Source organism: Papio anubis, chromosome 10 (assembly GCF_008728515.1).
Source record: "Papio anubis isolate 15944 chromosome 10, Panubis1.0, whole genome shotgun sequence".
Classification (NCBI taxonomy): domain Eukaryota; kingdom Metazoa; phylum Chordata; class Mammalia; order Primates; family Cercopithecidae; genus Papio; species Papio anubis.
In genome coordinates, this window is record NC_044985.1 from 126,285,577 (window position 1) to 126,311,459 (window position 25,883).

The 25,883-nt window shown below is 47.2% G+C and overlaps 1 protein-coding gene, 1 long non-coding RNA gene and 1 other non-coding gene across 3 annotated transcripts in view; 1 reads left to right on the forward strand and 2 right to left on the reverse strand.

Annotated features, from left to right (window-relative positions):
• LOC101026611 (contactin-associated protein-like 4) overlaps positions 1-25,883 on the reverse strand; it is a 200,551-nt gene that overhangs the window by 146,435 nt on the left and 28,233 nt on the right. Inside the window, exon 2 of the mRNA XM_003908211.5 lies at positions 13,708-13,818. Coding sequence (XP_003908260.3) covers positions 13,708-13,818 — 111 coding nt within the window. The remainder of the gene's footprint in view (positions 1-13,707; positions 13,819-25,883) is intronic.
• LOC103876652 overlaps positions 404-25,883 on the forward strand; it is a 28,567-nt gene continuing 3,087 nt past the window's right edge. Inside the window, exon 1 of the long non-coding RNA XR_635959.4 lies at positions 404-474. This is a non-coding gene — a long non-coding RNA (uncharacterized LOC103876652). The remainder of the gene's footprint in view (positions 475-25,883) is intronic.
• On the reverse strand, positions 6,210-6,309 carry LOC116269342. Its single transcript, XR_004176815.1, has one exon. It is a non-coding gene; the product is annotated as a small nucleolar RNA U13 (small nucleolar RNA).

A 25,883-nucleotide genomic window follows, 5' to 3' on the forward strand; every position in this document is an offset into this window, starting at 1 on the left:
AGTGTGAGTGACCACTTGCCGCATACACGCGCTGTCTCTAGAGAACACGGAGTGGCCCAAACTCGAACCTGCCAGGGACTCAGCACACAGGAGCCCCCATGTAGTTAGTCAGCAGGGAGGTTACTGCAGAGGAAAACGGTTCTCAATTCTCATGCAAACACCTGACTCAGCTGTGACCACGTGCGTTCACCGCACAAGCCCAACATCAATTTGCTTGTGATGTGGTTTGGTTCTGTGTCCCTGGGAGGAGGTGACGGGATCGTGGAAGTGGATTTTTCATGGACGGTTTAGCATCGCGCCCTCGGTGCAGTGCTCTTGGTAGTGAGTTCTCGCGAGACTTGGTTTTTACAAGCGTGCGGCTCGCGCTCTCTGGCCACGTGACCACCCGCTCGCTTCACCTTCCGCCATGATTGGGAGTTTCCTGAGGCCGCCCCAGAAGCAGAAGCAGCTGTTTCCTCTGCAGCCTGCAGAACGGTGAGGCAATGAAACCTCTTTTCTTTATAAATTAGCCAGTCTTGCTTCCAGCGTTCAGAAACTAGCCACTGCTGGAACTGTTGATGGGCTGTGGGGATGGTTGAGAAGCCATACCTGATTTCACTTGTGAGATAAACACTCGGATTTCCCGAAGCGGTTTTTTATGCATTGTTATTGAAAGTGCAAGTAACTCCTTTGTTCTGGGCACTACAAATGGTTCTATTTTAACAACCTTATGATTGATATTAATTAATTTTTAAAGTTTTACTTGATGTGCCAAATAAACTGCAAAAATATTTTATAAAAATTTGAATTGTTGATTCACGTTAATACTAGGCTTCGGTGACTCTGACTGTGAACGTTGAGGTCAAACTGTTTGCCACATCAGCATCTCACATTCCCACAGGCAGTGGAGGAGAGCTCCGTTCCTCACACCTCCCTGGCGCTTCTTATTTCTGTCTCTCAGATGATGGCCGTTTTAGGGGGTGTGAAATGGCGTCTTGTGGTTTTGATTCTCATATCCCCAGTAACTATTGATGTTGATAATTTTTCAGTGTGCTTATTGGCCGCTTGTAAATCATTTTTGGAGAAATGCGGTATTTTGACTACTATAGAATTATTTATATTTTATTGTTGTCAGAGTTTTTAAAATATTCAGGTTACAATTATCTTAGATATATGATTTGCAAATATTTTCTTCCATTCTGTAAGTTTTCCTTTCACTTTTTTAATGTCCTTTGAAACAAAAAGTTTATTATTTTTAAATAAATATAGCGGCTTTTCTTTCTTTCTTTTTTTTTTTTTTGAGACGGAGTCTTGCTCTGTCACCCAGGCTGGAGTGCAGTGGCCGGATCTCAGCTCACTGCAAGCTCCGCTTCCCGGGTTTACGCCATTCTCCTGCCTCAGCCTCCCGAGTAGCTGGGACTACAGGCGCCCGCCACCTCGCCCGGCTAGTTTTTGTATTTTTTAGTAGAGACGGGGTTTCACCAGGTTAGCCAGGATGGTCTCGATCTCCTGACCTTGTGATTGGCCCGTCTCTGCCTCCCAAAGTGCTGGGATTACAGGCTTGAGCCACCGCGCCTGGCCCGTCTTTTTTTCTTTGGTTGCTTGTGCTTTTAATGTCATGTCTAAGAAGCCATTGCCTAAAGCAAAGCCATGAAGTTTCGTGGATATGTTCTGTTAAGAGTTGTATATTTTCATCTCTTACGTTTACGCCTGTGAGTTATTCTGAGTTACTTTCTGTGTCTGGGGTGCGTGAGTAACCAATCTCACTCTTTTGCATGTGGCTATCCAGTTATCCCATTCTTTCCACCACTGGACTTTCTTGGACCCCTTCTTGAAAAATCAATTTGCCGGAAAGGTGAGGAGTTATTCTGGACCACACACTTGATTCCACTGATCTGCATGTTTGTTCCTATGACAATATGTGTCCTGATGACAGGAGCTTTTTTTTTTTTTTTTTGAGACGGAGTGTCTCTCTGTCCCCCAGGATGGAGTGCAGTGGTGCGATCTGGGCTCACTGCAACCTCTGCCTCCTGGGTTCATGCCATTCTCCCACCTCAGCCTCGCGAGTAGCTGGGACTACAGGCGCCTGCCACTACGCCTGAATAATTTTGCTTTTGTATTTTTAGTTGAGATGGGGTTTCACCGTGTTAGCCAGAATGGTCTCGATTTCCTGACCTTGTGATCCACCCGCCTTAGCCTCCCAAAGTGCTGGGATTACAGAGATGACTGGAGCTTTGGAGTCAGCTTGGAACCAGCAAATGGGAGTCCTTGCAATGGCCCATTCGGGTGTTTGAGGGGTTCGTGTCCCTCAAATTCCTGTGTTGAGATCTTAACCCCTAACGTGGTAGTGCCAGGAGGTGGGATCTATGGAGGTGATGAGCTCAGGAGGGCAGAGCCCTAGGGGTGGGATTAATGCCCTTTGAAAAGTGACACAGAGAGCTCCCTGCCCGCCTCTCCTCCAGGTGGGAATACGAGAAGAGGAGCCTGCAGCCTGGAAGGTCTTTGCCAGAGCCTGACCGTGTGGACACCCTGATCTCAGAGTTCACACCTCCAGAATTGAGAGAAATAAGTTTCTGTCATTGATAAGCCACCAAGTCTATGGTACTCTGTTATAGAAGCCTAAACTAAGACAGTCCCCTGAATTTGTTCTTTCTCAGTGTTGTTTTGTATTTTATTGAGGGTCATTTGCACTTTGAAATAAACTTTAGGATCCGCTTGTTAATTTGTGAAAAAAAAAGGTCAGTGGAATTTTGAAAGGGATTTCATTTCCTGTGGGTTCATTTGGAGAAATAGCACCGTTTTAAAAAATGTCTTCTAATAAATGAATGATCTGTCTTTCCATTTACTTTTTCTTTAGTTTTTCTTAACAATGTTTTGTGTTTTTCAGTGTATAAAATTTGTGCCTCTTTTATAAAATGTATTCCGGGCCGGGCGCGGTGGCTCAAGCCTGTAATCCCAGCACTTTGGGAGGCCGAGACGGGTGGATCACGAGGTCAGGAGATCGAGACCATCCTGGCTAACACGGTGAAACCCCGTCTCTACTAAAAAATACAAAAAACTAGCCGGGCGTGGTGGCGGCGCCTGTGGTCCCAGCTACTCGGGAGGCTGAGGCAGGAGAATGGCGGGAACCCGGGAGGTGGAGCTTGCAGTGAGCTGAGATCCGGCCACTGCACTCCAGCCTGGGCGACAGAGCGAGACTCCGTCTCAAAAAAAAAAAAAGAAAAAAAAAAAAACAAAATGTATTCCAAGAGATTTTATGCTTTGTGAGCATAAAACAAAAATTTTTCTTAATTTTATTTTGAATTTTTATTTCTGAAGTACAGAAATCCAATTGATTTTTATGTTTTGCTCTTGTAACCTGAAAACTTGCTGAACTTGTATATTAGCTATAGTAGCTTTGTGTGTGTTTGTGAATCCTGAAGACTGTCTGCATACAAGATCATGTCATCTACAAATAGAGAAAATGTTACTTCTTCCTTTGTAATATTGATGCCTTCTTCCTAATGTTCTTGTCCAGTTTTCCTGGTGAGAACCTCTAGTACAGTGGTTCCCAACCTTTTTGGCACCAGGGACCGGTTTTGTAAAAGACAATTTTTCCATGAACTGGAGGTGGAAGGAGTGGTTTTGGGATGGTTCAAGCACATTACATTTGTTGTGCACTTTATTGTTATTATATATTGTAATATATAATGAAAAAATTATACAACTCACCATAATGTGGACTCAGTAGGAGCCCTGAACTTGTTTTCCTGCAACTAGAGGGTCCCATCTGGGGGTGATGGGAGACAGTGACAGATCATCAGGCATTAGATTCTCATAAGGAATGCGCCACCTAGATCTCTGGCATGCACAGTTCATGATAGGGTTCCCACTCCTATGAGAATCTAATCCAGTCACTGATCTGACAGGAGGTGGGCAGTAATGGGAGCACTGAGGAGCAGCTATAAATACAGATGAAGCTTCACTCACTCACCAGCTGCTCACCTCCTGCTGTGTGCCCTGGGTCCCAACAGGCCATGGACCAGAACAGGGGTTGGGGACAGACCGCTGCTCTAGTACAATACCAAATAAAATTGGCGAGAGCAGGCAATCTTGTCTTGTGGTTGCTCTAAGGGGGAAGCTTCTGTCTTTCACCATTAAGTGTGATGTTAGCTGTTGGTTTTTGTAGATATCGTTAAAAAGTTATTGAAGTTTGAATCTGTTTCTAGTTGGTTCATTATCTATCATGAAAGAATGTGGGATTCTGTTAAATGCTTTTTGTGCATCTATTGATATTATGCATTTGTCATTTATTCTGTTAATACGATGCATTACATTGATTTACTTCTGGATATTAAACAAATCTTGCATTTCTGAGATAAGCCCTACTTAGTCATGGTGTATAATTCCTTATGCATACTGCTGGATTCAGTGTTCTGATATTTAATCGAGAGTTTTCGCATCCATATTCTTAAGAGATATTCATTTGTAGTTTTCCTGTGAGGTCTTTGTATGACTTTGGTATTTCAGTAATATTGGCCTCATGCAATGCGTGGAGGAGCGTCCCTTCCTCTCTGTTATTTGGTAACAGTTTTGAAAGATTCGTGTGAGTTCATCTTTATATGTTTGGTAAATGTAGGCATGAAGCAGTCAGGTCCTGAGTTTTAGTTTGTGGGAATTTCATAATTACTATTTTAATCTCTTTTTTGTGATATGTTCAGATTTCCTTTTTTTCTTGAGTCACCTGTAGGTTTGTCAGTTTTTAAAACATTTTTAAATAACCGTTTGGTGTTTTATTTCCTTCTCTTTATATTATTTTCTAGTCTCTATATCATGAATTTACACACAACCCTATGATTTCATTCTTTTGTCTCTTTGGGTTAGTTCTTCTTTTTCTAGGTTCCTAGAGTGTTAGAGCATTGACTTAATATCCTTCTTATGTTTTAGACATATGCATTTAGAGCTATAAATTTCCCTCTTAGTAATGCTTTGACTACATTCGATAATTACATTCAATTTTTGTATGTTGTGATTTTTTCTTCATCTCAAAATTAGAAAACTAATTTACTTCCTGATTTTTTGTTGCTTAATTGATACATAGTGATTAATTCCCCGTATGTCCTTCTGCTGCTGATGCCTAGTAATTCCACTGTAGTCACAGAAGACACTTGTGTGCTTTCATTACTTTTAACTTTAGTCAGGTTTCTTACATGTCAGTGTGTGATCTTCCTGGAGAATGTTTCATGTGCAGTTAAGAGTGTGTATTCTGTCGTTGAAATGTGGAGTGTTCTAGAATGACCACTTAGATACAGCTGGTTGATGGCACAGGTCAGTTCTGTGTCCTTGATGATTTTCTGTGTGGTTGTTCTAAAAACTGTTGGGAGAGGGGCCTCAAGTTCTAAGACTTATACTTTGAGATTCCTCTATTTGTCCCTTCACCTCTATTGGTTTCTGCTTCACATCTGTGCAGGTCTGGTATTTGGTGCACAGTTAGCATACACAATTATTATTGGTATATATTGTTTTGAGGTTAACATTTTAAACATCACTGTATAAAGTTCCTTTCTGTATTTGGTAATTTTACCTGCTCTTAAGTCTACTTTTTTTGATATCAATATAGCAACTCCTGCTTTCTTTTGATTAATGTTTGCATGACATTTCTTTTCCCATCCTTTGACTTTCAACCCGTATATGTCATGATATTTGAAGTAAGCATTTTGTAAATTGCATAAAATTGGGCCATGTTTTTAAATCTATTTTTCAAATATCTGTTTCTTAATTAGTGTGTTAGTCTCCTTACATTTTATGTCATTATTGTTATGCTAGAGATTAAGTACAGCAGTTTGTTTTTTTGTTTTCTGGTTCTTTTATTTTTTTTGCTCTGCTTTTCATTTCCTTGTTTTTTTCTACATTCTATGGCAAGAAGCAATTTTTAACATTGTCTTTTGGCTTATTTTTGTATATTTGTGTTTTTCCTTCATCTTTTTATAGTGATTGCTCTAGATATTACAATCTATATACATATAAATTATATATAAATAATACAGTATAGAATATATAAAATCACAGTCTAACGACATCATCACATGACCAGTTTGATTACAATGTAGAAACCTTATCTCTTTCTCGGTTCTATATTGCCTTCCCAATATATAACAGAGCTGTCTTAGATATCATCCCAACAGATATTTAGAACCACATCAGAACCACTTTAACCATCAATGAGTATTTATTCATTTTTTTTAAGTTCATGTCAGATAAATAATGTGCTAACGTCACAAGGTTGGAGGGTGACACATCTCACACGTGTGCATGAGTGTCCAATCGTCATGCTTATGAGCTAAAAATGATCGTATTTTTTTGCTGCTGTATTTTTCTTCCTTCAGGGTCATATTAGTTATCTAGGCTTCATAACAAAGCACCAAACTGGATGGCTCAAAACAGGAGAAGTGCATTGTCTCTTAGATGTAGAAGCCAGAAGTCCAAAGTCAAGGTGCCAGGAAGACACATCTTCCCTGAAGCCCATAGGCGAGAATTCCTCCTGGCCCCCGCCTGACTTTTGGTGTTGGGTATCGATCCCTGGCATGCCTTGGTGATGCCAATCTTAGCTTCTGTTGTCACCCGGTGTCCTCCCTGTCTGTCAGTTTCCAAATCACTTTCTTCTAACCATAGCAGCAATCATATGGGATTTAACACCTACTCTACTCAGTATGACCTTATTTCATCTGTGAAGACCCTATTTCCAAATAAGGTCACATTCACACATAGGAGGAGCTAGGGCTTTGTATCTGTCCATTCTCCGACTGCTATAAAGAAATACCTGGGACTGGGTAATTTATAAAGAAAAGAGGTTTAATTGCCTCTTGGTTCCACAGGCTATACAGGAAGCATGGCTGGGAGGCCTTGGGAAACTTACACTCGTGGCAGAGGTGAAAGGAAAGCAAGCATGTCCTCACATGGCCAACAGGAGAGAGAGCATGAAGGGGGAGGTGCCACACATGTCTAAACAGCCAGATCTCCTGAGAGCTCACTCACTATCGTGAGAAAAGCAAAAGGAAAGTCCCCCCGGGACCCAGTCACCTCCATCTTGGGAAGGTGTCATCCTCCTCCAACATTGGGGATTAGAATTCGACATGAGATTTGGGGGGATGCACAGAGCCAAACCATATCAGACTTAAGCGTAGCTTCCTGAGGGGACATAATTCAGTCTGTAACAGTGATGTGCCAATAGCCCTTCTCATTCCCTTTTTGTTTAGAGAACTTCTGGTAGTAGGTTTGTTGGTGGCAAAGCCTCTTCGCTTTTCTTCTTCTGAGAATGTCAACCTGGGTTGACAGTTCGTTTCTTTCAGCCCTAAAAATGTTGTGCCACTTTGTTCTGATCTTTGCAGCTTCCAGTGACAAATCCACTCCCATGTCAATTATTGTTCCTCTGTGAGGAAGGTGTCATTTCTCTCTTGCTCCATTCAATCATGGCTTTTGTCTGTCATGAGTTTTTATGCATTTTACTATGATGTGTCTTGTAGGAAGTTCTTTGGTCTAATCCTGTTGTGGGCGTTCACTTGGGTGTTAGAATCTGTGGATTTATGTCTTTGGGAACATGTGTAAAGTTTTCAGCCACAAAGTTTTCAACTACTTTACAACCCCACCCTTTTCCTCTGCTCCTTTCAGGAATCTGATGCCACAAGTGTTAGATTTCCTTATTACAGCCCCACAGATCCCTGAGTCTCTGGTTATAGATTTCTTATTACATCCCCCCAAGATCCCTGAATCTCTTGTTATAGATTTCCTGATTATGTTCCCCACAGATCCCTGAGTCTCTGGTTTTTGTTTTTATCATCATTGTCATCCTATTTTCTGTCTCTTGTTCAGACTGATAAACTTCTATTTCTATTGTTCTACCTTCCAGTTCACTGATTCTTTCTTCTTCCTGTCCATTCTGCTATTGAAACCACTAATGAGGTTTGTGTGTGTGTGTGTTTGGTTTGGTTTGGGATTTGTTTGTTTTTAATTTCAGCTATTTTATTTTTTGTTTCTATAATTTTATTTGGTCATTATTTTATATCTTCCATTCCTTTACTGAACTGTTTTTATTTTTATTTGTTTCAAACATGTTTTAAATTGTTTATGGAAGAACTTTAAGATGGCTGCCCTGAGGTCTTTGTCAGATAATTCTTACAGTGCTGCCACTTCAGTATTGGCATTTACCGATTGCCATGTTTTACTCAGCTTTATATCCCTGGTTCTAGGTATTACAAGTAATTTATTATGAATATCCTTCTTATTTAAACCTCATTTAAACCGCTTATGTAACTGCCTTCCTGGGACACTAGAGGGAAAGGCATGTGCAGCTGATGCCGCCAGGTGGAAGGGGATCCCCATGGTCCCTGCTCAGCCTCCCATGGCCCTGAGAGAGGCCACCCTGCATTCCTACTGCGATGGGAGGGGGGTCTTTCTCTTGTTGCTGATGCACATGAGTGCAGAGGGTCTCATGGATGCAGACCGCACTGTCGTTCCAGCAACCACCTGTGCATTCCAAGGCCTGATTTTCCGCCCCCAAATTATCTCGCTTTTAGTAGTTCATGGGGACTGCCTAATTGACTACATCGTGTATGGTAAAAGACCAACACACATTTTATTTAAAGAGATACATTAAAATTCAAGCTATACCTAAACTCCACACACAGAAGCAGTGACTAAAAGATGGGAGTCAGTTGTGCCGCTGTAGCATTGCTGGAGTTATCACTGACACTGGCTGACTGTTATATTCTTCTTTAGCTATGAAGTCTCTCGTGGGCCACTGAATTCCCTCTACCAAGGAAACTGAGCAAGTCTCTTTGCTGAGAGCATGGTGGCTTCGAAGCCCACCAGAGCAGCATTCCGGGTGAGAGAGGACCTCAGAGCCTCTCTCCTCTCCCCTGGGGACAGTGAAGTGCCCTACACTGCTGCCGCCTGCCCTCTGTGACCCAGGCACAGCCACCCTCACATCCTGAACCCCTGCCCCACCCTGGAGACACAGACACAGGAGCTGTCCACGGCGGTACCCCTCATCCTAGGTTTCGCTCTTTGCAGTTTCAGCCCCCTGAGGTCGACAGCAACTTCAGGAATAGTATTTCACGAGTTTAAATCTCACCCTGCTCTAAGAAGCCTGGTGAAGTTGGCCTCAATGTGAATCACCCCCTCATCCAGTGTATTCAGCCGTCTGGGTGACCATTAGTCATGGACACTGCCTGCTGCTGAGGCCGGACCACCAACACCATCACAGCGTGTGGACCTGGGACTACCACAGAGGGAAGTGTCACGTGGCCCACGGCTGCAGAGAGCATGAAGACCCAGGGCAGAACAGAGGGAAAGGTGCCACGTGGTCCACGGCTGCAGAGTGTGAGAAGACCTGGGGCAGGACAGAGGGAAAGGTGCCACGTGGTCCACGGCTGCAGAGAGCGTGAAGACCTGGGGTGGGACAGAGGAAGTGTCACGTGGCTCACAGCTGCAGAGAGTGTGAGGACCCGGGACAGGACAGAAGGAAAGGTGCCACATGGCCCATGGCTGCAGAGGGCATAGGGACCGGGGACCACCACAGAGGGAAACGTGTCGTGTGGCCCATGGCTCAGCGTGTGTGGTCACTCATCTCTCTCAGGAGATGGGCATGTGAGCGTCTCAAGAAGGGGCCTGCCATATAATGAGATATTTTCAGGGAGAGAGACCACGTTCACATAACTTGTATTACAATATTTTGTTATAGTTCTATGTTATTATTAGTTTTGTTGTTAGTCTGTTATTCTGCCCACTTTGTATTTAAACTTGATGGTAGATCTGTGCATACAAGCAGCAGCGTGTTCTGTGTTGGTGCCACCCAAGATTCCAGGCACCCCCTGGGGTCTTGGAGTGGATTCCGTCCACAGGGAAGATGCTGTGCTTGGAGCATTGCTGGCTTTCTGCCCGTTCCTTCTCTCACCGTGAGGTCCCAGCATGGCTGTGGAAACCTAATGTTTTTACGTGCTCCTGATGCTGAGTAATTTATGTTTTATTGGTGTCCTCGTTAGTGCCCAGATCACTCATGCAGCCATCATTCACAGCCCAATCCCAACCCAATGAGAAATGCGAAAACACCAGAATGCCCTGCGGCCTCTGATAACTCACTCTCAATTTGCAATTCTTTCTTGAGGGCTACAGGCTATCAAGAGGGAGAAAAATAGAATAAAGCCCAATCAAAAACAATGAATTAACAAGTAAGAGATAATTAAAATGGGCTGGTTTAAACTTAATTAACATGCAAATAAAATTCATTGAGGTTGATATCTGGCTTCATTATGAGCTCTGGGAAAATAGAGACTTAAAATGATTTCTGTCGTGGCGGACCCTGATCCTCAAGCCACTCAGGCTGACGACCTCACCCTGCCAGCAATGAGCCCAGAGGTATATCTGTTCCTAAATTTACACAGAAGCATGGAGGATAAGCTTAGTGATTTCAGTATGTTATCCCCTTTCATTGCATAAGCTGTGAAAACTTTGAGAGTAATTGATTGAAGTATAGGCTTTTCTAGTTTATTTCCAGAAAAAAGATTGTGTGTCTCCTAAATGAGTACAATGATTAGGACTCATATAAGAATGAACACTGAATTTTCCTAAACTATTTCTCCTTTTGTTGTGTTTCAGTGGCACAAAAATATCCCTTTTCTTTGCTGTGACAGTGTGGATAAGCCAGTTGGCCAAGGAATGTGGCTGTAATCGCATCTTGCTTTGTGTTCAGGGATAAAGCTAATCACTTAGAGACAGATATTAGAAATTCAGATGTAATTGGGCTCAAATAATATCATTTGAAGAAAAAGAAAGACTGCCAAATTAGCATGCGTGGAATAGCTGCTTTGAGTGCATTCTGAACAGAGAATGGCACCAGGTCGGCCCTGTGGCTGTGATCCTGTGCGGCGGGCTCAGGTGTGAAGGTGAGGTGGGCTGAGGTGAATGTAGGCCGGGCTCAGGTGTGAAGGCGGGGCAGGCTCAGGTGTGAAGGTGGGGTGAGCTCAGGTGTGAAGGCGGGGCTGCCAGGGCTGCCAGAGGGAGTGGTGAGGAAGCAACAGCAAGGGTGTGGGGGGTGGGGGAGGGTTGGGGAGCACTGCTGCAGGGCAAGGGGTCCCAGGTGTGGGGCTCATACTGGAGCTCGGCCTCCCTGGATGCTGTCATTTAAGGGGCCCAGTCCTGTGGGGGCAGCACCCCAGGAAGAAACGTCAGATGGGGCCCATGAGCTGAGGCTGGGACACCTGTGAGTGGAGGGGAAGCAGAGCCGCAGGAGAGCGGGAGTTCACGGAGGCCTCTGCTGGGGTCCCAGCCTGAGTCTACCCGTTGAGGTCCTGGCCCAAGTCTACCTGCTGGGGTCCCGGCCCAAGTCCAGGGAGGCCCCTGCTAATGTCCTGGCCCGAGTCCAGGGAGGCCCCTGCTAATGTCCTGGCCCGAGTCCAGGGAGGCCCCTGCTAATGTCCTGGCCCAAGTCCAGGGAGGCCCCTGCTGGGGTCCTGGCCCGAGTCCAGGGAGGCCCCTGCTGGGGTCCCAGGCCGAGTTTACCTGCTGGGGTCCCGACCTGAGCCTAGGGAGGCCCCTGCTGCTGTGTCAGCCCAGGTTCAGGGAGGCCCCTGTTTCTGCTTAGAATCTTTTGTGCAGGGGAAGCCGTGGGATCCCTGACTGCTTGTCCCACGAGGCAGTCACAGTGGGAGGCCAACCCCAGTGCACAGCCATGACCCGTGGCGAGATACTTCCCACAGGAACCCAGGACTCCCGTTCCTACCTGGTATGCAACACAAATGCCAGAGACCTCTATGTTCACACAGCTGATGCCACCTCTTCACCAAAGATCCCTTATATAGTGAAATAATTTTTAAATTGTAATTTAAAATATAAAATGACAAGGTGTCATCACATGTGTGCACATCTGTGCAGTAATAAGCACTTTGGAAACATCATCATTTATCTACCAGTCTGCCTGTATTAAAATGTAAAATATCAAAACATTGAATACAAATTATGTATTTTTGTGTCACCCAGTGTTCACTGTAGTAAATGTGGTCCAGTGTTGAGCACCAGCTCCACACAAATGAGAAGGAAACAGGAGAGTGAGCGTGGAATGTGGCCCTAGAGTCCTCCCCACGTGGCTTGAGGTTCCTCCCCACACAGCCCTGGGGTCGTCCCCATGTGGCCTTAGGGTCCTGGGGTCCCCTCTACATGGCCTGAGGGTCCTCCCCATGCAGCCCTAGGGTCCTTCCCCATGTGGCCTGAGATTCCTCCCCACACGGCACTGGGGTCCTCCCCACACGGCCTTAAGGTCCTGGGTCCTCCCCACTTGGCCCGGGTTGCACAGGCACCCCCCATGTGAGCAGCACTGGGCCAGCTGGATCTCCCTGGAATCTGCACAGATGTTCTCTCGTGCACTACATTGCAAGAATTGCAGCACTCTCGTCCCTGTCTCTGTATGTTTTATACCCCTTCCTTTCTCCAGAGCAACTTGGGGCTCAGTTTTGTGCATTTGTCTTTAAGCAGGGGCACACACCGCTCAGCACACTCCCAGAGAAGAAGCCTCGACTATGGGAATAAAATGAGCCCAGAGGGCCACAAACGCAGTTTCACATTTGCACTCTGGACAGCGAGAAGGGATTAATTTTGCTTTGCTTTTAATTGGCAAGCATTTTTTAAGACCACTCTTCTAGCTCTCGGTGGAGGGCAGAGCACTAGCCCACGGAAGATGCCACATCTGCCCCAAGAAGCTAGGTTGGGGCTCTCTTGTGTGGCAACAAGGCATGAAAGCTACCAGTCATCTGACCAGGACACTATCCTGGTATCCAGGGGGGAGTGGGGAGCAGTGTCGTCTGACCAGGACACTATCCTAGTATCCAGCGGGGAGTGGGGAGAAGTGTCATCTGACCCAGATGCCATCCTGGTATCCAGGGGGAAGGAGGTAGTATCATCTGACCCAGACATGTTTAAATGGGAAAGACGAAGATAGAAGAACCAGGGCTAGAGAGGTGGATGGAGAGAAAACTCCGTGGCCATTGCTGGTTTGAAGCTGGGGAAGGGACCATAAGCCAAGGAACAGGTGCCTCCAGGCATGGGAAGGAGGAAACAGATGCTTCCATGTGCCTCCAGAAGGACCCAGCCCTGCCCACACCTTGACCTTAGTGCCGTGAGCCCCACTGCAGACTCTGACCCCCGGAACTGCAAGGGAATGAATCTCAGTTGTTTTAAACCCTCCGAGTTTCGTGGAATTGGCCACAGCTGTGATGGAAATGACCACAGCTGTGATGGAAATGGCCACAGCTGTGATGGAAATGACGGCTTCCGGTTCTGTTCGACTTGAAGAATAATTCAATGTGGCTTGTGTACCCAAAAAATTGAATAGTTGTGATAGAAAATACGTTTTCCAAGATAAATAGAACCTGGTGTATGCCATTTCCTGTGCACATTTTCATATGGAACTGGGTATACTCAGTGCTTAGGCACATGCCACCCGTGCCCTGTCCTGCCCAGTCCCCTCCACAGACCAGTACAGAGAGAAACCTGCACTGCCAATCTTGATCTATGGATAGAACATTTACACGCTATACATTTCTAACAGAAACATGCCTGCAAACCTGTTTGAATAATACTCAGAATTTTATTTTCTGCGCATTGAGTAATTTACTTATGACCCCTTAGCAAAAGCGATGCTGGTTCTTGAAATTGTATGAGCTCCACCATGGATCAATAAGAGATGGGAAGTGGACCTACCGTCTCTCCGGTTCAGTCTGGCGAAGCTGGGACTGTGGCTGCTGGACAGCTCGGAGGAGCTGCTGAAGGACGACGAGGGTAGGGTGGACACGAGGGGCTCCTCACAGTGATCTGCGGGGAAACACCACATCAGGTCAGCACCTCGTTATGGCACAGGCTCACGCGTGACACGCTCACACAGGACACGCTCACACACGACACGCTCACACGACATGCTCACACAACACACAACACGCTCACACACGACACGCTCACATATGACACGCTCACACGACATGCTCACACACGACACACAACACGCTCACACACGACACGCTCATACATGATGCACTCATATGACACACTATAGCACACCCATACCGGACATGCTCACACATGACATGCTCACACGACATGGTAACATGACACACACATGCCACGCTCATACATGACACACTCATTCTAGCATGCGCTCACATGTAACACACTTATCAACCCCATAGATGACATGGGCCTTCATGGGGAAGATGAGCTGGGGTTGGAAAGGGAGGCCTGCCCCCCGGGGCTCCCACTGAGCCATGGAGGAACTCTAAGTTGTAGATGACAGAAGAAAGGAAAGGAAGGTTCAAGACACGGAAGGGTGATAGAAATGTCCATCACTTAAAGAAGAACTAATAATAAAGTCAAATTATTAGAAACAAAAAGATTTCATGAAGAAGTGGGCTCGATAATGAACATTCCAATATTGACCACATCCCTAGACCCGTAAACGGTTAAAAATATAATTTAAAATAATCACGTACAGCCACAGTGAAAATGTAGAGTCTACGAGAACACGGCTCTCAAGATGCTGTAGTCTCCCCATTACCCGAGGTTTCTCCTTCCCAGGTTTGTTACCTGTGGTCAACCTTGCCCCGCAAACAGCTCAGTACAGTACAGTGAGAGATTCTGAGAAAAAGGGAGACCACGTTCACTTAAATTTTACTACAGTATGTAGTTAAAATTGTTCTGTTTTATTATCTGTTTGTAATCTCTCGCTGTGCCTAATCTATACGTAAACATTGCCGTCAGTGTGTGTGCAGGAAAATTGGAGCCTAGTGGGGGCTGGTGCTAGTCACCGCCTCAGGCACCCACTGGGTATCTTGCCAGCCTTCCTCCACTGATAGGGGAGGCTACTGTATTCAAGATAAAGCAGACAAAATTATAAAGCTTTACTGGGGGACACTACTTAGGTCCTACATGGCAGAGACTGGTGCTGTGTTCATGAACCCTGCAATCATGTTGTTCATGTGTGAACTTGGCCTGCTGCTGGGCCCTGGTAGAAACTGCACATGTAACCATGGGCCCTGAGCTGCCACATGAGCCGGGTTTATCTTACGCCCCAATGCCATAGAGTCCGGCATGCACAGCTGCTCTCGTCACCAAATGGATGTGGTGTGTACACGGTTGTGGTGTAAGCCCCGAAGGCACGAGTGAGGAAGTAGCATCCCTGGTCCCCACTCCTGCCACGCGGCTGTCTGTCTCCTGTACCTGTGGCCTCATGGAGAATTCCCTAGATCAGTTGACAGAAGACAAGTAGACTCGGGCCAGTTTTCCAGAAGGTTCTATGCCATGTGCCAGCATCGCCCAGAAGTGGGGGATGGCAGCACCGCAGCCCCTGCCCAAGACATCCCTGAGGGCAGTGGGGAGGCGAAATCCCCTCAGTGGTCAGAACTTCAGGCAGTGATCCTGGACTCAGCACCGTGGACGCCACCCACCAAGGCTGACAGGTTACCGAGTGCCATCAGCTGGCAGCAGAGGCCAGCACAGAGCCCCAAGGTGGCACCATTCCCCTGGGGTCGGCCAGCTGCCTGGGGCAGGTGGTCACATCCACGGCTTCCATCAGGGAGCAGTAGCTCCCTGGGGAGCTTTTCTGTCCTGACTGGAACAGACACTCTGGGGCATGGATCTGCCTTCCCTGTGTGCCACACTGTGGCCAAAACTGCCATCCCTGACTCAGAAAGCCCCACCCCACCGTGGGGTCCACACGGCATGGCTTCTGACCAAGGACCTCACTGCACAGCCAAAGAAGGGCAGCCGTGGGCCCTGGCCCCTGGAATTCCGAGTTCACCATGTCCCCACCACCCTGAAGCTGTGGGCTCGGTGGGACGGGGCAGCCTTCGGTAGTCCAGGTACTGTGCCTGCTCGGTGGTGATGCTGGCAGGGCTGGGGTGAGGCTCTCCAGAGGCCCCATCGGCTCCAAATGAGGCTCCAGTACATGGAGCTGTTTTCCCTGAACCAGGGCTTGCTGGACCAGGAAGAACTAGCAGGTGTTTTGGGATTTTCATGCAGTAACTTCTGTTCGAAGTTAGTTATAGTGCACAGGAATACGTGCTATCGTGTTATTTCCACAGAGTTATAGTGCACAGGAATACGTGCTATCGTGTGATTTCCGGAGAGTTAGAGTGCACAGGAAAATGTGCTATCGTGTTTTTGCGGAGAGTCAGAGTGCACAGGAATATGTGCTATCGTGTTATTTCTGGAGAGTTAGATTGCACAGGCATACGTCCTATTGTGTTATTTCCATAGAGCTGCAAGCGGACTTTTCAAACTGACTTACAAAATCATCCAGCTTTCCCATTCCGCACACTTACTGCTTAATATGAAAGGAGATAAGACAGACTGAGATGTCACTTTGCTGGCCATAAATAAATATTAAATACAGTGTCAGGTAACATGATTTTCAGTATTGCTGTTACACAGAATATCAAATAGAAAATCCTTAAAAATAATACAGGATGGGGAGTGAACGAATGATGTGAAGAGAAGTGGGAGCAGTTGAGAGTGGGCGACTGGCCTCCTGTGTGTGGGGACGTTCGTGTCCAGGTGTGAGCGGATGCTGGGAGGGGGCGCGGCTGAGGCCCGGACGGTGCAGTGAGCATCACACTCCCAGGCACAGCCAGACACTCTTCCCACCAGTTTATCAGGCAGCAGCATCTGCCACCAGTGCACTGTCTAAATAGAAAGAATGAGGAGAGAACCTGCAGCCTCAACTAACCAAACTTCCACCTGGGGGATGCCGCAGTGAGGCCGACTCTACATCACGCCCACGTGCTTTTCATCTAAATGCTCTCACGGGTCTGTCTCTGCCCTGCTCAGGTGATGATGGTTCTGAACAGCTGCCGAGGCTGGACAGACCCCACTGTGGCCACCCTGTCCCGCTGAGCCCTCAGGGCCCTCGTCTGTGTGAGCAGCATGGACACAATTCCTGTGGCTCCTTCCTGCCTCCTAGGACCTCCCAGATCCTGTCTATTTAGTGGAACCCCCACCCCGTGTTCATGCCTGCTCCTCTCTCCCCCATCAGCAGAACTTCACCCCTGGCAGGATGGCAGACGCCCGTCTCGTAAGCCACTGTGTGCGGGTGACCTGTCACCCGGCATGGCTGTGGCAACAGTGGGCTTGCGTAGCAGACACCCAGCCCAGAGTGCAGGGCACTCATCACCCCAGCATCCCTACCCCAAGGTGCTGAAAGAGCCTTCTCTCCTGTGATCTCAGCAGACCATTCTCACAGGCAATGCTCATGCTCCCAGCAGGTCCCAGAGGGCCGGTCCCAGGGCCACAGCTGACACTTCACAGATCAATAGTACAGCCTTCCGACGGCTTCCCAGGCCTCTGCGGGAGCCTCTCGTTTCTGTTCTCACTCCTGCTCCCTGGGATCGCCTCTCTGACACTACAATCTCATCAGCACAAGGCTCCAAAACCAGTTTTTCAATCACTGAAAATAAGTTTCCATTTTTGGTGCCATTTAATTGTACATATGTATGTGTGCATGCATGTTTTGTGATTTGCACATATGCACGTGTGTGTACGTGCGTGTGAGCATGGCACATAGGTGTGTGCTTGTGTGTGCATGTCTGAATGTGTGTGAGCCTGGCACATATTGTGTGTGTGTGCATGTCTGTACATGTGTGTGAGCCTGGCACATATTGTGTGTGCATGTGCTTATGTGTGTGTGCATGCAGGTGTGCCTGCACATATGTACATATCTATAGTGGACCCACAGTGAACCCTGGCACCACGTATTTGCTTCGTACAGATCTAGAATCAGCTCATTTTACCAACCACAGCTTTCTTCCATGAGGCAAAGGCAACAGAATCTAATCAGAGAAAAGAATTATCAAATAAGTCAATTATTGAATTAGGGCAGGTAAAATGTTTTAAAAATGGTTTTAAAAGATTCCAACTTCAGAATTTCCAGGTGGTGATCTTAAAACATCACTTAGGTTCTAGTTTTGGGGAAAAACTTTTCCCTTCAGAATGAGATCTATTTTTTATTGAGTCCATAAAAACGAAATTCAACTTGGGGAAAACTACCACATAAAAATAAAAATGTGACGTTTTCCGAGTTTCTCAAGAAAATTAAACCAAAAGTTAGTATTTAAGTAGGCCAAATAAGATTTTTAAGTGGAAGCTCTCTGAACATAGATTGTTCCACTGCTGACCTGTTCAATCTGGAGTGCACTTTGGTCAGAAGACCTGTGCAAAACGCACAGATTACACACAAAAGTAAATTCGAGAATGTTTTCTAGACTGACAGAAACGAACATTTCATTACAAAATTTTTTTCTTCTTAAATTTCTACCTGTGTGTGTGATGTGGTGTGTGTGGTGTTTTTTTTTTGTTTTTTGTTTTTTTTGTGTGGTGTGTGTGTATAGAATGTGTGTGGTATGGTGTCTGTACTGTGTCTCTGTGTATATGTGTGTTTGTGTGTGTGTGTGTGTTATGCCTCTGTGTATATGTGTGTATGTGTGTGTGGTGTGTGTATAAATGTGTGGTATGGTGTGTGTGTGCTGTATATATGTGGGTGTGTATGTGCTGTGTCTGTGTATATGTGTGTTGTGTGTATGTGTACATGTGTGTGTTATGTGGTGTGTATATAAGCGTGTGGTGTGTGTGGTGCCTGTGTGTATTGTGTGTGTATAAATGTGTGTGGTGTGTGTCTGTGTGTATTGTGTGTTTTGTGTATAAATGTCCAATCCAGTGTGGTGTGCAGTATTTCTGTGTTGTGTGTGTGTCAATGTGGTGTGCAGTATTTCTGTGTTGTGTGTGTGTGTTTAATGTGAGTCACCACTCAGCCTATGGGAATAAAAAATCATAGCTCTTCTTGGCTCTAAATATGCCATAGAGCAAGTTAAACTGGAATAAAAAAAACCTAAAGACATTTGTTGGGAGTGAGATGCACGACGTCCTAACGTAAATCCCAGAACTGAACACATCAGCACGACGTGGAGGGACGGAAACCCTTGTGGCGCTGGCCGGAGAGTTCAGTGAGCAGCCACTGGGAGCTCCTGGGCTGTAACTGGTCGAACTAATCCCCTTCTCCTCTAACAAGCCCGCTCCTGGACCTGCACTCCACAGAAACAAAACCTAAGTCCACCAAAGACAAAGAATGCCCAATGCAGCGCGATTCATGATGCCTCCGAAATGGAACCCCCAAAGGCTGGCCCAGATTAGAATTTGGAAACAAGCTTTGGTGCCATTACTGATGGGATTCCATGTCGAAGTTTTGATGCCTCTATTAAAATGGCACAGGTGAGCCTCAGCCACTGTGTCGGGCACAGTCAAGCCTGACAGCAAACCCTGTGATTCCCCAGACGTACAGCCCCAAATAGGAAAGCCATCTTTTTGGTGACGGAAACCAGAATTGCTGTCCCCGAAGACTCCAGGGGTGACTTGGCTGCAGGAGACACTCTCAGCTTTGAGTGGACAGGGCCACAGGGGCCTGTCTGTCAAATTTCCTCAGCTCACCCAAAAGCAAAGACGTGCTGCAGATGGGGCAAGAGGCTGGGCCCGGGTGTCCCGCCACTGGCCCTGACATGGAGGGGACAGTGCCTCTGTCTCTGAGGGACTTGGGGTGCCCAGCCACTGGCTCTGATGTGGAGGGGACAGTGCCTCCGTCTCTGAGGGACTCGGGGTCCCTGAAACCGATCATCAGTATCAGCAGTCCAGATGTTTGGAGATTTTAGAGGAAAAAGATGACGTGCTTAGAAACAGCCCATTAGGACAGAGAGCCAACCAGCTGTACAGGCATTTGCTCAATCTGCAAATAGTTTAAGAGCCTGTTGTTTTTCCTTTTATGGAATTGATGAAGATGGTTCAAATCCGGTTCAAACAATAATGATCAATTGCTGACTCGAGCCAAGTTGAGTCTGGAAAATGTTGCCTTGGGTCCACAAAGACCCACTGAGACCAGGGGCACAGGTGGCATTCACGTTCGAGGGTCTCAGGAACTTACTCTCTGACTGTTAGGAACTCAGGGGCCAGGTGGACCAGGCAGCCCCAGGCGGCCGGCTGCATCTAGCTTCTGCAACAGTGCATTCACCATATTTAGAGACAAAAGACACAATGTCCCTCAAATAGATCTAGATGTTTTTGTAAATAATATTCAAATGCATTTTAAAAATTAAATGAGCAGAATAGCATATTTAAAACACTGAAATCTAAACATCACTTGCCCATCAAGGGCTGGTCAGTGAACCACCTCCCAGTGACCAGCTGGTGGTTCTGGGCTGTAAATATGTAACTCAGACATACAAAAATACTATTCAATAAAAAGTGTTCTTTCTCTTTTCTTTGTCAGGAAGCATCTGGACTCAATTTATGGAAAGGCAAAGTCCGTGTATTTATAGCTTTGCTGAGGAGGCGCATGAGTCCTGGCCTTGTGGGCTGTTCCTTGTCACTGGAGATGCCCAGGGGCACGTTTTACACCCGGCCCCTCCGTCTGCAGTGATACCTGGAGGAAGCAGGAGCACTGTGTGTGGGTGCTCAGGTCTCTCAAGGGGCACATTTTACACCCGGCCATTCTGTCTGGAGGAAGCAGCTGCACTGTGTGTGGGTGCTCGAATCTCTCGAGGCACATTTTACACCCGGTCGTTCTGTCTGGAGGAAGCAGCTTCACTGTGTGTGGGTACTTGAGTCTCTCACGGGGCACATTTTACACCTGGCCACTCCGTCTGGAGTGGTACCTGGAGGAAGCAGGTGGACTGTGCTGGTGCTCGAGTCTCTCAAGGAGCACATTTTACACCTGGTCGTTCCGTCTGGAGGAAGCAGGTGCACTGTGTGGATGTTCGCGTCTCTCAAGGGGCACATTTTACACCCGTCTGCTCCGTCTAGAGTGGTGCCTGGAGGAAGCAGGAGCACTGCGCAGGTGCTCGAGTCTCTCAAGGCCGCTTGGCCATGCAGCGGCACAACTAGGGGACCTGGGCACAGGATGGGGGGCTCGGCCTTTCTGGTTGAATTCTCCACCCACTCTGGGACAAGGTCGGTGAGTCTGTGATGCTCGCCGTTGGCTGCCACACATCCCTCGTCACTGAGAAGGACAGGTGGAAAATGACGTGTGTGGTCTATCCAAAGACCACATCTGGGAGCACCTCGCTAACCATCAGGCAGTAATTCCATTTTAACTTCCAACCCCTAGAACTCGGCAGGCAGTGGGCAGGTGCTGGGTGAGGCGTGCATCGCGTGTCATGTTAGTTAGCTGTGATCTTTCACTCTCTGAGACCCTGATGTCTACACAGCAAGGACACACTTTAACCTTGACTCCCATTGGAGTCACATCTTAAACACGTAGGAATTCAACAGTTTTCTGAGGGGAAAGTATTTAGCCCCCACCGTCCAGCCAGGTGCAGCAGCGAGTGGGGGAGGCCTTAATAATATTTCTGATGAAAGGAAGAAAAGTCGGTGAACACCCACGATGCCAGGAAGGGTTTCGCAGGAAGCATTATTCGGAAGGAATTCACACACTGGGTGAGGTCACAGCATTTTCAAATTTGCACGCTCTGCACAGCAGGAACATTAAAAAGACACAGCTGGACCAGCAGTTTGCAAACATTAACTTCAAACACAAGAAGGGTTTGAAATTAGTTATTTAAAGTGGGGCTGTGGGTCCAGAGCTGGCTTCACAGACAGGGCCCAGGCCCCCCAGGTGGCCCTGAGGACCCACATGGGACAGAGGAGCCAGAGGCCCAGCCTCAGGACACTCCATGTAGGGGGCCACTGACCCCAGCACCTCCAAGACAGCCCAGGGAGTGTTTCCAGCTCAGTGAAGGGGAGGCTGTAGTCACACACACCATCACACACGGGGTCTGACCTGGAGCAGGGGCCTCAGGCAGTCAGGGCAAACACCGACTCCAAAGACAGTGTGGTGGACAGCCACGGGCAGCAGGAGACACCCTGGAGGGAAGGAGGGGCTCAGACAGGAGCAGGGCTTCAGAGAGGCCCACGAGAAGATGGGTGCTGCTGACTCCCATGCTCAGACACTCTCGCATGCATGCACACCCACAGATGCGCTCTCACACACCACATAAGTGCTCACACGCAGACACACGGCCACGTGCACAAGCATGCACACATCCACACACACACGACACCCTCACACATGTCCACACAATAACACATTCACATGCAGTTACATACACACTCAGGTGCACACACTCATGCCCAGTTACAAAATACCACATGCACTCACACATGTGCACACTCATGGCTACCCATGGACACACAAACCCATGCTCACACTCCTGTCCCTGTGTCATGACTGGCAGCCCTGGGGACAGGCACAGCAGTGGTACCTATGAAGGGCAGGGTGTGACCCAGGGAACCAGGGGCGTCGGGTGGAAGGACAGAAGGAGCCAGTAATCTGCAAAACCAACGATCCAGGAAACAGTCTTGGAAACTCAATGACCGCTGCATGTCATCATTTTAATCTTGCCTTAAACATGGAGCTTTAAAACATTATATGTATCCCAAAATGAATCAATGTGCTAAAATATAAACTGGAGGGATGTCTTGATGGTGCAGATATTTACAGCCTTAATGTCAAGAGTCACTGCCCAACATTTGGCAAGCTTTGCTTCAGTTATCGGAATGATAACAGAACTGATGGAACTGCAAAGAAAATATGCAATTGACGGCTGTTTCTGACGAATTTTTGTTCAAGAGACGTAGCATATACTCCTTGTCACATTCACATGATCTAATTTCTTGCATAATAATACACAACATAATGTGTATGGAGACGTATTAAAAATAAATACAATTTTCAAACTATTACACTAACTTTGATAATGTAACCAGTTTATAGTATACTGAGTTACAGGAGAAATAAGAATAGGACTTTATGACATATTTGTTCTATATCCCAAGTAACACAAAATAGCACTCATTTAACAAAATACCTATCCCCATTGCATCCCTAATTTAAAATTCACAACAAAAAGCGACATGTGTGGGTGCAGCGATGTCACAGTGGGGCCGTGGGTGATCCTGGCCAGTATGGCGTGGGCCCCAGCCTCTCCGTGGCCACCCCTCTCCCTGGGCACTGTTCGGGGATGGGCAAGCTGGTGGACAGTGGAGGCTCAACCACAGGGGCCTTGCGCATCATGGGGCAGGGATGGGGGAGGCTGAGCTCAAGGGATCGGCTGGGTGTCAGCTAGAAACAGAAGAGTTCCTCACCCTCCATGCAGACAAGAGCTCAGGGGATGGGCCGGGCATCGGCTAGAAACAGAAGAATCCCTCACCCCCCATCCAGACAGCTGCAGGGGCCCACCTAGAGGTCCAGGACTTTGTGCAGAGCCCTCTGGAGGGCTTGTGAACACGCCATGGCTGGGCCCACCCCAGAGTTTCAGATTTAGCAGCCTGGGGAAGAACCAAGGCTACACATTTCCAACAAGGTCCCGGGTGAGGCTGGCACTGTGCTCTGGGGCCGCACCATGAGGACCACCGAGGAGCTTGTCTGGAGAAACCCTGGGCACCCAGGAGCAGCCAGGGAGGGCAGAGCCCAGGTCTGAGCACGGGGAACCGTGGGCATCCCAGGACCCCATTCTGCTGCTCAGAAAGCCACTGCCAGAAACATTCCAGAGTTGGAATCTTCTTGGGGAAACATATGAGATCCAAGGAAGCTTCTCTAGACCCAGAGATGCCAGCTCAGCACCTGGGTAAATGGAACGAAGCAGTTCACAAAAACCCACGGTGCCGCTGTTGACCAGGATGAGGAAGGGAATGTGAAATGGGGACAAGTGACAAAGGAGAGTGACTTTCTCAGACACCGTAAGCCCAGTGGACAGTGACTACAGCCGAATAATCCTGGGACCACGATCGGACACAGACCACAGTGAATAATTGCGGGGCAGCCATTGGACACCAACTACAGCCGAATAATCACAGGGCCACCATCGGACACTGACCACAGTGAGTAATTGCGGGGCAGCCAGCGGACACCAACTACAGCTGAACAATCACAGGCCACTGTCAGGCTCTGACCACAGTGAATAATCACAGGGCAGCCATTGGACACCAACTACAGTAAATAATCATGGAGCCACCATCAGACACAGACCACAGTGAATAATCACAGGGATAATCACAGGGCCACCATCAGACACCAATTATGGTGAATAATCACGGGGTCACTAGAGCCAGAGTCAAGGGCAGGGTCTCCAGGGAGGCAGCAGAAGACGGTAGCTTTTCATCCCAGGCTTGCTATTATGATTTGATTTTAAATTATATGTGTGTGTGTGTGTGTGTGTGTGTGTGTTTACAGACATACATACATATACAAATGCATCTATATTTATATTTATATATCTATATGTACCCAGTTTTGATTTAAAATTTAAAAAATAAAATTAAACAATATCAGAGTGGGATGTGCCAAACACATTATGCCTACTTATAAAAACAGGCAGCTAAGAGTTTCCACAGTGGGCTACTCTAGCTGCAGATGTTCCTCCATTTTGGGTATAGAGACCTGCAAAAGATGAAGTGACTCCCATTCTAACAATGAGATAAATTGTGACTTCTCTGGAGCTTTTCAGTGAGCTGAGGTCACAAGACAACCAAGTAAACTGGGTTTCAAAGATTCTTCAGGTCCTTGGAGCAGAGGTGTACCACGTGGTTGGCCCCACCTTTGGTGGAGAACAGGAAAAAATGGCGTCTGCCCTCAGGGAAGGTGGGAGGAAAGTGGCTATAATTAATTTTGAAGGCTGGCTGTGGGCTTTTGAGGCAATTTGGAATAACTGAGGCTTCAGACCTAGCAGCCCTCTGGCAGATCCCAGCTCTTTCTCCAGGCCTCACTGGGTGCTCATGAGAAAGATGGGGTACGGAGGAGGAGGCTGGAGAGAGCTCCCCTCAGAGGCACAGGTGCCCAAGGTGCCCAGCTGCCACTGAGGACAAGCCCAGGCCAGCCTGCCTCTTAGACAAAATAAAGACCATGGCCTACAGGGATCAGGCCCAGATCTACATCTGGGAAAGGGGAGAAAGCAAAAGCCATGAGCCTGTGGGATGGGGAGGAAATATTTTTGGGCTCAGGATTCTGCTCAGATAGAAGCAGAGGTCTGCGATTAGTGGCAGGAGGCAGAAGATCTTGGCTGAACGAGGCACAGGCAGCATTTTGCTGGGGGAGGCTGCACAGAACACAGTGCACACTGCTGAGGCCCAATGCACACGACATCCTGGATGCCATGCCTGCACCTGGAGAACTGAGAACACTGTTGCTCCAACCCAGGCCAGGCACTGAGTAGCAGGCAAGAGTGTTCTGCTGTGAAGGAAGGTGCCACCTCAGTGACACAAGTCACACACAGCTTCCAGAAGCCAAAGGTGTGGCAGGAACACTGAGAAAAACCCTCCAGCCCTCCAGATACTACACCGAGCCCAAGGCAACCACAGCACCCAATGGAGGAATTTTAAGTCCGTGGTGCACAGAAGGTGACCACAGCAACAAGAAACCCAAACCTGGCTCAACTAGTGACCACAGTAACTCAACAGCACTTAGGAAAAGGAAGAGGCATGCTATCTCAGGAAGGAAATACTAGTTATCTGTCTCTTAGGTTTTTTTTGTTTGTTTGTTTTGCATGTGGTACCTATTATTCAATCAAAAAGTTCAATACAGAGAGGATCGAAAAATATAACCTATTGTCAAGAGGTAAAACAGTCAACAGAACCAGACACAGGGAAGTCCAAGATGTTTCACCTCTTGACTGGAAGTTCAAATGACTATAGTCCATGTATTAAGGGAACTAGAAGAAAAGGTGAAAAATGTTTTTTAAAAAGCAGGTGAGGGGATTTCAGCAGAGAGATGAAATCTAAAACAGGCAGAGGAAAATGCTGGGAATAAAAAACCTGGTATCAGAGATAAAGAAGTATGTTGACAGACTTATAAG